This window comes from Oncorhynchus kisutch, linkage group LG1 (genome assembly GCF_002021735.2).
Source record: "Oncorhynchus kisutch isolate 150728-3 linkage group LG1, Okis_V2, whole genome shotgun sequence".
Lineage (NCBI taxonomy): Eukaryota > Metazoa > Chordata > Actinopteri > Salmoniformes > Salmonidae > Oncorhynchus > Oncorhynchus kisutch.
In genome coordinates this window covers 39860347-39873521 of record NC_034174.2, presented here as the reverse complement: position 1 = coordinate 39873521, position 13175 = coordinate 39860347, and the positions used below count along the sequence as shown (strand labels likewise).

The 13175-nt window shown below is 41.3% G+C and overlaps 1 protein-coding gene across 2 annotated transcripts; it reads right to left on the bottom strand.

Annotated features, from left to right (window-relative positions):
• Window positions 1–117: 117 nt before the first annotated feature.
• Window positions 118–12483, bottom strand: LOC109894069 (TBC1 domain family member 20). Of its 2 annotated transcripts, XM_031824265.1 has the most exons (9): window positions 11772–12483; window positions 10576–10688; window positions 9724–9909; window positions 7325–7405; window positions 6601–6787; window positions 6139–6240; window positions 5862–6003; window positions 5322–5506; window positions 118–1913 (listed from the first exon to the last, which is right to left on the bottom strand). In XM_031824265.1, exons 2-9 carry the CDS (start codon window positions 10598–10600, stop codon window positions 1646–1648), a joined length of 1176 nt encoding a protein of 391 aa, XP_031680125.1. In that variant the 5' UTR covers window positions 10601–10688; window positions 11772–12483; the 3' UTR covers window positions 118–1645. The 2 variants fall into 2 exon arrangements, with proteins under 2 accessions (XP_031680125.1, XP_020342889.1); XM_020487300.2 differs by lacking the exon at window positions 10576–10688 and having other exon boundaries at window positions 11772–12480.
• Between the last annotated feature and the right edge of the window lie 692 nt (window positions 12484–13175).

Here is a 13175-nt window from a genome sequence, read left to right as displayed (position 1 = left end):
CTTAGACTCCGGTGATTTTCAACGTGTCCTTCATTTTTTCACTACTGCATTCACCTTGATGAAATAGTCTATATGTAGCGATACATAGGAACTAAACAGATATGTCCACTCAACCTATGCAGTTTGCATTGATCTTGTTTTTTATTCTTTATTGTTCTCATGACAAATATAACAATTCAACATAAAAGGCAGATAAAAACCATTGCAATGATACAGAATGAGGCTATTTCAGTGCAATGAAAACCATCCATGGCTAACACTGATGGAGTCAATAGGCACCGCTGAGCATCTGCGTGTCACAATCGAGTCGATTCTACTCATGTATCTCTGTTGAACAAATTTCGGTAGGTCCAATGCGACACATTCAAATTGTGTCAACTGTAGTCTTTAAGCTCAAGTGACATTTCTTAAAATTAAATGTGCAAAAAAACTTGTCATTTCTACAACCAGGCCATTTGGTGAGTTTGGTTGAAATGTGAGGATAGGGTGTGCAAACAATGTAATAGGACTTCATTATTGTGCAATAAAAGCATGGGATCAAGCCAAGGCTCATGGGATTGTCTGGGAGTGCTATTGGTGCTTTGTCGCAGATCACAAAGCTAACCTATTCCAAACCTAACCTAATTTAGGCATGCTGAGAGAACTATTGCAAATTGTCATCCATAAGGTCAGAAGACCCAAGTGGATTCTGTTAATTTAATATAAATGTTAAATATGGGTGTGCTTGTACAAAAATTATATTTCCTATAACTTAACAATAATAATGATGCTTTAGAAAATGTGAAAATTAAGTGCTAAACATACAAAGATGGGACTAAGACGTGTGTATTTGGTCTCGGTACAGAATGAAAGGAAAGGAAGAGGGACATGATGTGCTGAAGGCAGAGGATTCAACTTGATGATCTGCGGGGGGGGGGGGGGGGGGGGACCATACCAGTGGCGGACTAGCGGGATCTCTGTCCTTTTGCCAATATGGCCCATGTGAGGTTCAGAGGGACATTTAACTCACCCCTGAACCTGACAGCACAGACCGTCTAAATGAAACCCTATTCCCTATACAGTGCACTAGATAGGGAGCCATTTCAGACACATCCACACTCTCACACACGCTCTTCATTGGCAACAGTTTCGACCCCAGTGACAACTCTTCAACCTAGGAAACCTAAGTCTTTGCTATAACTTGTCACTTGCCATCACTCCTAATAGTTTAATATCGCTCAGCACATTTATCACCATTCGGTTTTATTAGCAAATATAAATTAAATACAACGTTGACAGTCAAGTCTCTGTTCCATTCACGTCCTTCATATTAATGTGGAAAATAACTTCATATTCTCTTTACAAAGATCTCTATTCTCTCTCCTTCCCGTGGATGTCTTCTGCTGTAATGATCGTCAGCCCCCTTCACTCGCCTACAAGCCCCCTTCACTCGCCTACAAGCCCCCTTCACTCGCCTACAAGTCCCCTTCACTCGCCTACAAGTCCCCTTCACTCGCCTACAAGTCCCCTTCACTCGCCTACAAGTCCCCTTCACTCGCCTACAAGTCCCCTTCACTCGCCTACAAGTCCCCTTCACTCGCCTACAAGTCCCCTTCACTCGCCTACAAGTCCCCTTCACTCGCCTACAAGTCCCCTTCACTCTCTCTCAGGGGAAGAGGTGTAGGTCCAGTTTGGGCGCCCACTCTAGGGCCGTGTTGACCAGGGTTAGGGCGGCTGCCCCCAGGGCCACAGTGAGCCCCATGACGGCCAGTCGGACGAAGCGCCGAGCCGTGGTGGGTTGGGCGGTCGCCACCATAGCACCTGCAGCAGCTCCCTTCAGTGCCTGCCTCTCTCTCCGCCGCCTCCGCAGCACCGTGTCCGGCCGCTGCTGCTCCGGGGTCAGATCAAAGTCTTTAAAGGTGGAGGCTGCCATCCTGAGAGACAGATGGCAATGGTTTTAACACCAGGAGGGCTACAGCCATGTTCAAATTCAAGAGTCATTGCTTAATATGCTGATAAGTACATGATAACAGACCTACAGGCTAACGTGAAGGAGGAGACAGAGGACAATGTTATTAACACCAGGCAGCTACTGCTGGGATAGCGCAGAGGAATTTGCATGATTTCATGGCTGTTTGGGGCTAACCGTGTTACTTGTTCTAGTACAAACTAGTTCTATTGGTCTAGCTTAGGAGAACAAACATCAGAAGGACATGTATTTTCCTAAATATACAGAACCTTCGCTTGGGGTATGTGTGTATTTCTATAAACTAGGATACCCGTGAGGATTTCCTAAGCTGGACAACTTGTTACAGCTGTTGAGAAGTAATTGATAATAATCTGCCAATTTATTTCCATGTCATTATACTAAGATATAAGGGGGGAACATAGCTAAATTCAAGAGTTGATTTAAAACCTGTTTTAACCCTCTCTCATGGTTTGTGTTGACGGATTTCTCAAATTGTATGACATAAAACATAACTTGTCTGTCCTTGCATTTATGGCTATGTAAGTTGTCATTATATAATATATTACGCATGAATCAGTTAAATTAGACATTGAACTTGAACCCTGTAAGAATCCTGGATTGTTTTGTATGGAGATCTCAGAATTTTAAATTTCAAGTTAATGTCACATGCATAAGTACAGTGAAATACCTTTCTTGCAAACTCAAAACCCAACAATGCAATAATCAATAACAATGTTATACTAGAACAAAAAAAAAAGAAATAGGAAGAGCACAATAAGTAAGCAAGCATACTATATACAGGGTCAGTTTCAATACCATATTTACAATGTGCAGGGACACTGGAGTGATGGAGGCAGATATGTATAGGGGTAAGATGACTAGACAACAGGATATATGATAAACAGAGTAGCAGCAGTTTGTATGTGAGTGAGTGTGCATGTCTGTAGGGTCAGTAGAAATTATATTGTGCATATTAAGTGTGAGTGAACAGATGAAGTGTGTGTGGAAGTGTGTAGGGCCCCGTGAGTGTGCATGGAGACAGTGCACAAATAAAAATAAAAAGTTCAATTAATTAGTCCATGTAGCTATTTATCAATCTTAATGCTTGTATAATCTGTTCAAGAGCCTGTTGTTGCCAGACTTGATGCACCGGTACCTTTTGCCATACGGAAGCAGAGAGATTAGTCTATGGCTTAGGTGGTTGGAGTCTTAGCGATTTTCCGGGCCTTCCTACCACGCCGCAGTGTAACATTTTGTGTCTCCTTAGGGTACGGCGTGAAAACAGTTTTTATGGGCACACAAATCCAAAATAATGTATGTGATTGCAAAAAACGAATGCTTCTAACCGAGAGTCACCTTACCTTTATACTTCAAACCTAAATTGACACTGTGGTTCTTCAATAATTATGCACAATACTTGTTGGATACGTATTTTCACACATCATCTGATCCAGGAAGGAATTTTCAGAATGATAGTCAAGTGACAAAAAGCTGTTGTGATCGCGCATGCGATTAAAACAGCCCAAGTGTTCGCAAGGAATGTCAAGAATATTTGTCTCTCATTCGTTACGCTGGTGAAGACAGTTGTGCCTGGATCCACGTTGGATCGAATATCCCTAGTGAATTGTTGTTGATCATCGGTTGTTGTCGGTTTGATTTACAACAGGATCTCGTTAGATTTAACAGAGAATGCATCAAGCTAACGAGTTCATGATTGGACAGTCTACTGTGTGCAATTGTGTAGGATAGGCTATAGCGCAACACCCAACGCTATTCCTAATAATTATTCTGCATATATATATGGCAACAAATGACATAGCCTAGTGGGCTTATTGGACAATATGATCTGGTAATGAAATAACAGGAACAAAAGCTGAAGAACATAAGCACATCCAGGTACTTTCTGCAGTTGCTGGAGCCAAAATGTATTTATCATGTTGTTTAATTGAAAAACGCAGCACACTGCTGCTCATGCTCCCAAGTGATATTTATCTACAACAACGCCTGATGAAGACCTAAGGGTGGAAACGTTGTTGTAGATAAATATCACCTGGGAGCATGAGCAGCAGTGTGCTGCGTTTTCCTTTCTGTTTTTCAATTAAACAACATGATAAGTACATTTTGGCTTCCATGTTACAACTGCAATGTTAAACAATACAAGGAGCTTGAAGTAGCCTACTTGAACTTGGAGCTTAGAAATTAAAGTACTGGTATAGGCCTACCTTAAACATGTGGTGGTTGAAAAGTCCTTGTAATTATTGTAGTCAATTGATAAATTCCCATGCTCCCTTATAATTATCTGTGATTAAATTCTTAGCCGTTTTTGTGAGATGTGGCCACTTTTGTATGTTTCCCGCTACTTCAATTGAAGGGTGTTACTCTACTCTGTTGAGGTAAAACCATGTGCGGTTATTATGAGGACAACATCTAATGTTGGCTTCAACTTGGCTTTCCATACAAATCCTTCCGTTAAAAAAAGCAACCTGGTTTTTGGTCACTTTCTCATTATAAAAACAGTGACGGTGAGATTAATGCTACCGCTATTCATGGCTTTATGTGTGCCTGCGTCTGCCACACAGGAAACAGAAAAGTCGCCAGACTTACCCCAATCTATGTAGTCATGCAATGTCCACATTATTCTCATATTTTAGAATGTAATAATTGAATATCAATGCCTAAGCAAGGCCTAAAGAATTAATTATTTCTAAAGTGGTTATGGCCTACTTTTGCATGCTTTTGGGGGAGGGAGGGTTCTATATTAGGCCCTATATGTACAATTATATAAATGAACCCTGCTTAAAGGATGTATAGTCCTAGACGCATGTTGTTGTATAGCTGGAGTTATGGGCCAATTTGCATATATTCACATTTATTCCTCAAAGTACACATTTGTAACTGCATAAAATGTATTTTAGTTTAGTTTCAAACTATTTAGAAATGTTTATCCCAATGTCACACATTGGCCACATTATTTATAGAAAGACACACGTACATGTTCAAATTCCTGTGTCATTGTTTAAATATGCTGGAAATAAGTACATGATAATTGTCGTACAGGCTAGTGTGAAGGAGTAGACAGAATTAGCTCAGTGTCAGGTTATTAGCGCACAGTTCATCTGTCAGGGGAGATGAAGGTTATTCTGTCAGATTACACTCTCTCATCTCAGAGTGTTAATGAGGGAATTCGACTCGCAACAGCAGGTAAAAAGAGGGGGGAAAGAAAGAGAAAAAGAAAGGGGGAAAGACAGAAAAAGGAAAAGAGGTTTGGAGAAAGGAGATGTAGGAGGAGGTAGAGGATCTAGTGGGGGAGAGTGAGAGAATCCATGGGAGAGACTACGTGACAGAGACAAGCGAGAGAGGCAGGCAGGCTTACTGTTGACTGTACTGCTGGGCAGCCTCCCTGGCCAGCTCGGAGGGGGGGAACTGGACAAAAAGGTCTCCTGCGCGGCTGATGAGCGTCTCGTAGGGCAGGTCCTGGGGGATCTGGGACAGGAGATGGTGCACCGACGCCATGTCACACTCACAGTCCAACACCTCATCCTCCCGGTACTGCACAATCTGGAACAGACACAGACCAAACGGTGTGTGAGCGCGCACACACCCACAGTACAACAAGCAGTTAACATCTATTGAATTCAATAAAATGTTATCAAACTTCTACGGCAACTTAGAAGACATTGTCCGAAGACAAGAACACAGCATAAGTGACCAGCTAAGCTCTTTGCTGCTGGAAAAAAACATGTATTTTTATTTTTTATAAAACACTAGTTGTGAGGCACATTTGAACTCTAAGGATGGCTAAAGCCACATTTCCAAATATCAGATCCATGTCAACTGACAAAAGGAAAAATAGGGTTATGTTTGGAGTCACTTAGAAAAATGCTCCACTTTACTCCCAAAAAGGAACACTCACCACAGCAGCAAAGTAGATTGGCATCAGGGGATGGCAGGCCAGGAAGAAGTCATACAACCGCACAACGTGTCGGAAATCTGACAGGACATGGCCAAACCAGGTGATGAGCCAGCTAAGGGCAAAGATGGTGCCCACCTCCGCCCTGAGGACACAAAACGTAGTGACACCCATTTAGCAATAAGTCAAATAATTGGTATTATAGCTACCTTAGTTGTGCTCATTAGTTATTTGAACAAATGACTGATTGTACTAACAGAACAAGAGAAAAGATGCTTACTGCTGCATGAAGTCATGCACCTCTGGATTGACCCTCTCGATGATTGGCATCAGATAGTTAAGGATGTGTTTAGTGTTGTCCATGGTGGGGTCCATAAAGTCCCTACAGTAAAGAAACAGGAGAGAGAAACTGGACACTTGACAAACTGAACCAGAATCAGATAATCAACAAGACAGTCTGTCAAATCATAAAAATAGAAAGTAGCACTGCGTATTGTTAAATTAAATGCTTCGAGACTTGCGTCGTCTCCAGCAGCAACTGTATAGGATGACTCATCTAGCCAGCTGTGTGCAGTTCACAGTTATTTAAACCTGTACACAGTATAAAATGCTGAAACTAACAGGAGGTGCTGTTATTGTAACTGGCTACGTTCTATTTTCTACATGGCTTCCCTTCTACTTAAAACCCCTTTGAAAGACAAGCTCCTATGGGAGGGAAGCACCTAGAGAGACAGAGACCCACCTCAGGTGGTGCGTGGAGAGTTTCTCCACCAGAGCGGTAGCAAGCCGCTCGCCCAGCACCAGCAGGAAGGTGACCACGATGTCATGGTAGCCCTGGTAGTAGTGCAGCTGAGTGTTCCTTCCCAGCACCCGCAGGATGATGTCAATCAGCTCCTCCTGGAGGCCCTCACGCTGCTCGTCTGGCATGCCTACACAGGGAGATGAGTCAAATGTCAAAAGGTCACAAGTCAATAGGCCCAGCTGGTTTCCTCATTATGGGCCAAATTCTAACTAGGGAAAAGCATGTATAACTTGGCCTTTGTGTATATCTTATGCACGGGTGTCAACAGGAGACCAAGTTATGCAGGCAGCTCCCAAATTAGGCTTCTGCAGTATACAACTGAAAAAGAAGACGTCACACCCTTCCTGACAAAATGACCAAACTTTCACATACAAAAAGGTTGTCCTGAATTCTTGGCCAGTGAAACACAAGCATGGCAGAATTCCAAAGAATTCCCAGTAATAATTTTGGGACTTTCTGCTGCTTTAATAAATAAAAGCAGTAACATACAGACATCTAGGACACTCTCCAAAAGAATCAAATACAAACTGACAGGGTTGCGTAGTCTGTAGACCTACATCACCCAAGTCAAATTCAAGCGGGATGCAGGCAGATCAGACAATGATGACAAACCACACCACTGCCTCACATGATTTAGTGCTATTCTAAGACCAGTGTCACTCACCAGGAGGGAATCTTCGCAGGGAACGCTGGACATCCAACAGCACCTGGTTATAGTCCTTATTATTCTCCCGCTCTACTTCCTCTGGAGAAGAGAGAGATCAGGTCACACTTAACTAGGAATGCACAATATATCGGGTGAACATATCGGAATCCGCCGATATTAGCTCAAAAATGCCAACATCGGTATCGGCCGATGTCTAGTTTAACACCGATGTGCAAAACCGATGTCAAAGCTGATGTTCATACCTATATAAACGTAGGTACATTACGTAATGACGCCACGTAAAATTTGCCGCTAAATGTGCAACACAGCATTCCTAACTTAGCCCACAATGTCTGCTGTGTGGCTCGAGCAGTCATTTGAAAGAGTAAGACAGTTTCAGCCAGACAACTCAAAGGCGTAATCCATTAAAGCCAAGATAATGGAATTCATTGCCCGTGACAATCAACCGTTCTCTGTCGTGGGTGATGTTGGCTGTCGCCGACTGGTCGTGCACCGGTAAACACTACCAAGTTCGCTATTTTTCAGATGTTGCCCTACTGGAGTTACACAGTAATGGCGTCACTGCTATTAGCTTTAAGAAGTACATACTATGGAATACCGTTTGGGTCTTTGCGTGTCAAAAAAGATACAGTAGCACTGTCAAAAAATGTACCCTAAAAATTCTGCAAACAAGAAAACACAGGTCACGAACGATGTGTTTACAATACCGCGTTGGTAATAAAGCATCATTTGTTTGACCACAACATCTGGCGTAGCTAGCTTTAGCTTGGTACCTAGATAGCACCAATACAACCAGCCTGAAAACAATGACCAGTAGAAACTGCAGTCATTTTCATTATTCTTAGCAATGATTTAGGAATCCGTGTGAGTAAGTATTAGCTAGGTTGCCAGTTGTTGCTCTATTGAAATGTAACTTAAGTTCATGAAAATAAATAGCTAGCCAGCTACTTAACCTTGTTGCCCAAAGCTAACGTTATATGCAGCCAGCTAGCTTCATCTGGCTAGTGAGGCTTGACCGGACCGGGTTGTGAAGCTAGCCACATTAAGGATTAGGCACAAAAAAGGAATTTGCGGTTTGCCTTCTAAATAAAAGTATGTCATCGACAGTGATGAAAATAAGTACAATTAGTATAATTATGCCATACATTTATTCTGAAGGCTAACTGCAAGGTCCACTGTTGTGGCTAATCCTTATTGTGACTAGCTTCACATAGATGGGTCCGAACACCACTAATCAAATAAGAACTGTCTTATAAATTAGGGTTATTTTAGATGACACCTAGCTATATAGTTAGCTAGCAAACTATAGCTACTGAAACAGATGTCGTTTTGCTATGTTTTTGGGAAAGAACATTGTTTGAATCCATGAGCTAGCTAGCTTTTTTTTTTATGACCAGCTCTGTAGGTGCACGAGACAACTTTACCAGCATCACAGCATACATCAATGAATTGTTATGACATATGAAATACGAGTGAGTGGTACATGACGTAAATGTGTAATAACTAAGTTGAAAAAAATTACCAACGCGTTAAATTACTATATGATGTGCAGTCATATTCAGGTCCTGATTGGTCAACAAGCTTAATCGACACGTCAAATCGTGTTAAATAGTATATTTTAAGACACGAAAAGACCCAAACATCGTTCCATAGAAATCCTGTTTGAGAATCAAACGACTGAATAACGAAACAAGTGAATAATGAATATGTTTTACTGGTAACGGGGACATATGTAAATGCCAACAAAATAACTTTTTAGTCAGTGTGGTGTGTGTAACCTTTATTTAACTAGGCAAGTCAGTTAAGAACAAATTCTTATTTTCAATGACGGCCTACACCAGCCAAACCCGGACGACGCTGGGCCAATTGTGCACCACCCTATGGGACTCCCAATCACAGCCGGATGTGATACAGCCTGGATTCGAACCAGGGACTGTAGTGGAGCCTCTTTCACAGAGATGCCGTGCCTTAGACCGCTGCATCCATGTGTGTGTTAACTATTTTACTGTAAAATAATGCTTAAAAGGACACTAAAATTCAAAATATTAGTATCATTTTTGGCAAGGAAAATATTGGATATCTGTATTGGCCAAAAATGTAATATCGGTGCATTACTACTGTTAACCAACAACGGTTGTTGGGCGCATGGAAGATATATAGGCAATTGCAGTGGGGATGTGGACTCTACTGTAATTTATGAAACTCTCAGGTTCAGCAATTAGTAGACTAACTCAAGTGACAAAATCTACTGTCAATTAAGCTCAGACCCCTGCCAAACCCTAAATCCCCCTTAAAAATAACTCCAATGCATGCCCCTACGCTTGATACAGGACTATTACCCTTTTTAGACTTAGTGGCATCCCTGGTCTGTCAGTGGCAGTGGCAAGGCAGCTCACCTGATTTCTCAGGCAGGATGTCGGTGGGCACGTTGAGCAGCCGTGGCCACACTTTACAGCGGATCTCATCAGTGAGCAGCCCCCCCTCGCTGATGGCCATCCTCCTCAGCACTGCCACATCAACTGGCGTCACGTTCAGGGCCTGAGAGATCTCCGCCAACTTCCTCTTCCTCCGGGGGTCCCCATCTGTCCACATGACAACGGTTCAGGTGAGGTCTTAACTCACAGCAGTTACAGTAGCACAGTGGCCATTAGCCAGAACATCCTCCTGAGATAGCTAAACTCGGAAGCAGACAGGCAAAGTATCCATCAGACCTGGGGTTCCTAAACGTTTTTACTCAGGCCCCCCTTCCAGCAGTGGGGAACATCCTGAACCCCCCCACGCACATGTCTATTTCTATAGGCACAAGCACTGTTCACACCCCTCTTGTTGACACAGAACATTTTGTAGGTTAAAAGCTCATTTTCGTGCAATTCTACACATTGCCATATTTATTGTTTATTTTTGTGATATTTGAGTGACTCAAACATTACAACAAAATTTATGGGCTAAAAAACATTAGCTGACATGGGCTAGGTGATCTGGACTTTTCTGACAAGTTATAAATAGCTCTCTAAGGTATGCAATGACCAGTGGTGTAAAGTACTTAAGTAGTACTTTAAAGGATTTTTTACTTATGTAGTTTATTTAGGTATCTGTACTTTACTATTTACATTTGACAACTTTAACTTTTTCTCCACTACATTCTTAAAGAAAAGAATGTGCTTTTTACTCCATACATTTTCCCTGACACCTAAAAGTACTCGCATTTTCAATGCTTAGCAGGACAGGAATCGGTCCAATTCACTCACTTATCAAGACAACATCCCTGGTCATGTCTACTGCCTCTGATCTGTAGGACCCACTAAACACAAATGTTTTGTTTGTAAATCATGTCTGCGTGTTGTTGTGTGCCCCTGGCTATCTGTAAAAAAGAAAAAGAAAAGAAAAACAGTCTGATGTGCTTATTATAACATACATAAGACACTCACTAAACACAAATGCTTAATTATGTCAGTGTTGGAGATAGCCCCTGGCTATCTGTAAAACAATACATAAAAACAAGAAAATGGTGCTGTGTGGTTTGTTTAATATCAGGAATTTGAAATGATTTATACTTTTACTTTTGATACTCAAGAAGATTTAAAACCAAATACTTCTTTACTTTTACTAAAGTAGTATTTTTCTGGGTGACTTTCACTTGATAATTGGGTACTTTTTCCACCACTGGCAATGATTGACATGACAAGAGGAAAGCTGATGCACTACGCAATTTCGAAATTACACCTTGTGCATTCTACTATTAAAACTTTCAAGAATAAGTTGAAAGCTGGACTGAGTTCCTAAAATAAAACATTTTGTTTAGGAAACACTGCATCAGACAAGCAAGTACATACCTGACAAAACTGAACTGCAGACACCCAGCTGACTGAAGTGTGAGGGAGTACTTCAGTAAATTAACCACTGGGTTGGGGAGTTACAACCATCATGTAATGTAACGTTAGTACATGGCTAGCCCAATTCATGACCTTTTGACAGTCCCCCTGCACTGTGCCTTTGCTGGATATTGATGTCACTGTGCCACACAAACTGGCAATACTTGTGTGCTTTCAGGAGTATTAAATATTTATTATAGTTAATTTAGCTATGTATTTTAAGGAAGCCTGTAGTATAAACCCCGTTCTCTTATATGTTCCTAGTACTGTTCCGGTGATTGGTGAAAGAATTAAGGAGACCATGTCAAATAATGTCTGGGTAACTACCAGTCAATGGTGTGTTGTTAGCTAACATTAATGCATTTCGTTTTCCAGCTGTTAACGTAAACGTTAGCTAGCTAATCTAGTTAAAACAAGTTTGCAAACATGCGTTATGGTATGACAACTAGTTAGCTAGCCAGACACATTCGTCACATCCTCTCAACTAATTGGGTAACTAGCTAACAGCTAGCTAACGTTAACTAGCTAGCTAAACAAAACAATGAATGTCCATGACGTTAGAATAACGTTACCTTGTTTTCCAATCCCATTCAAAGGTGAAGACGCACCAACACTTCTAGATCTTTTCATGGTTTCCACACTACAATCTTCTCGTCATCGTAGATTATACTATTGGATAGATATCATTTTCTTTCTCCAACAAACTGATTAGCTGTACATGACAAATGTTACCAATACCAAGCTAGCCTAGCTAGCTAAATAGATCAGTTATCTACGTCATTCAGCTATTGGTTATTTTATCGCAAAGTATAGCCAATTACAAACATTTGATTACTCACATAATTAACAACGTAATAATTTAGAGATATACAATTTAGCTAGGCAGCTAGCTAGGTTAGGCTTTTGCCGGACAATTAATTTGATCAAAGACGGTACAGTATTAAGATTGGATAAGCAGTTTTAGCCTATAGAATTCCCCGATCACACTTGTAGGCGACGTCATGGCGACGTTGTATAGCAAGGCTCATGCGTATAAACTTGTAATCGGGACTAACGGTCGTCTAGCGCCAAACTCCGCATGTGCAGGCCGTCAAATCAACGGAAGTCTTTCGATATCAAGCCGTTTTTGACGAAAATGAAAACGTGTCAGTTTGTTACTTTCACAAGGTTGGGGTAATACCATGTTCGATTACTTAAAACATTGGCTCGAATCTAAGTTGTGCCTTTAGATTTAGAGAAAATTTAAAACTAAATAATAATTGTTCACTTCTCTCATTGACTTCCCGCCTCGTCAGTTTAGCCAGCATTCCCGGAAGTCTCGTAATGTTGCGCCTCTGGGTTTAGAAACTCTGTGATTCGATGCTTTGGTGAAGGTGCCCGCGCTGATTGCTGTCGAGCAGGGGCATATTCATTACGGAAACCATTTACTTACAGAGTACTGTATATGATTTTAGCGTTTAAGAACCAAACGGAAGCAAACATAGCAAAACGACAGTTTTTGGTTTCGTTCAGTTTGCTTTTGTTTAAAAAACATTTTTCAACAGAATCGGCGTAATGAATACGCTACAGGTGATGTTGACGTACAGAGCAAGGATGCTGCTGGAACCCGTCTTTTTTCATATATATATATATATATATATATATATATATATATATATATATTTTTATACGAGGTTAGCCGAAGCCACTGTCCTTTTCAACAAGGGTTGTAATTCCTACCACATACAGACCCAATCAGTCGATATAATGGGGAACTATCATCAGAAATCACGGGATATGAATCAGAGGGGCGCCACCTGACCCACAAGTAAATTAGACGGTTCAAATCAACGTTTCATATCGTAATTTCCGAGTGGGCAAAAAGCATCAACCACGGCAGTTATTACACCCAGCATAAATTGGTGGGGGTAATGAGTAATAAATTAATTCGGCCATACTCAATGGATTTCACGACTGGGAATACAGTTGTGCATCTG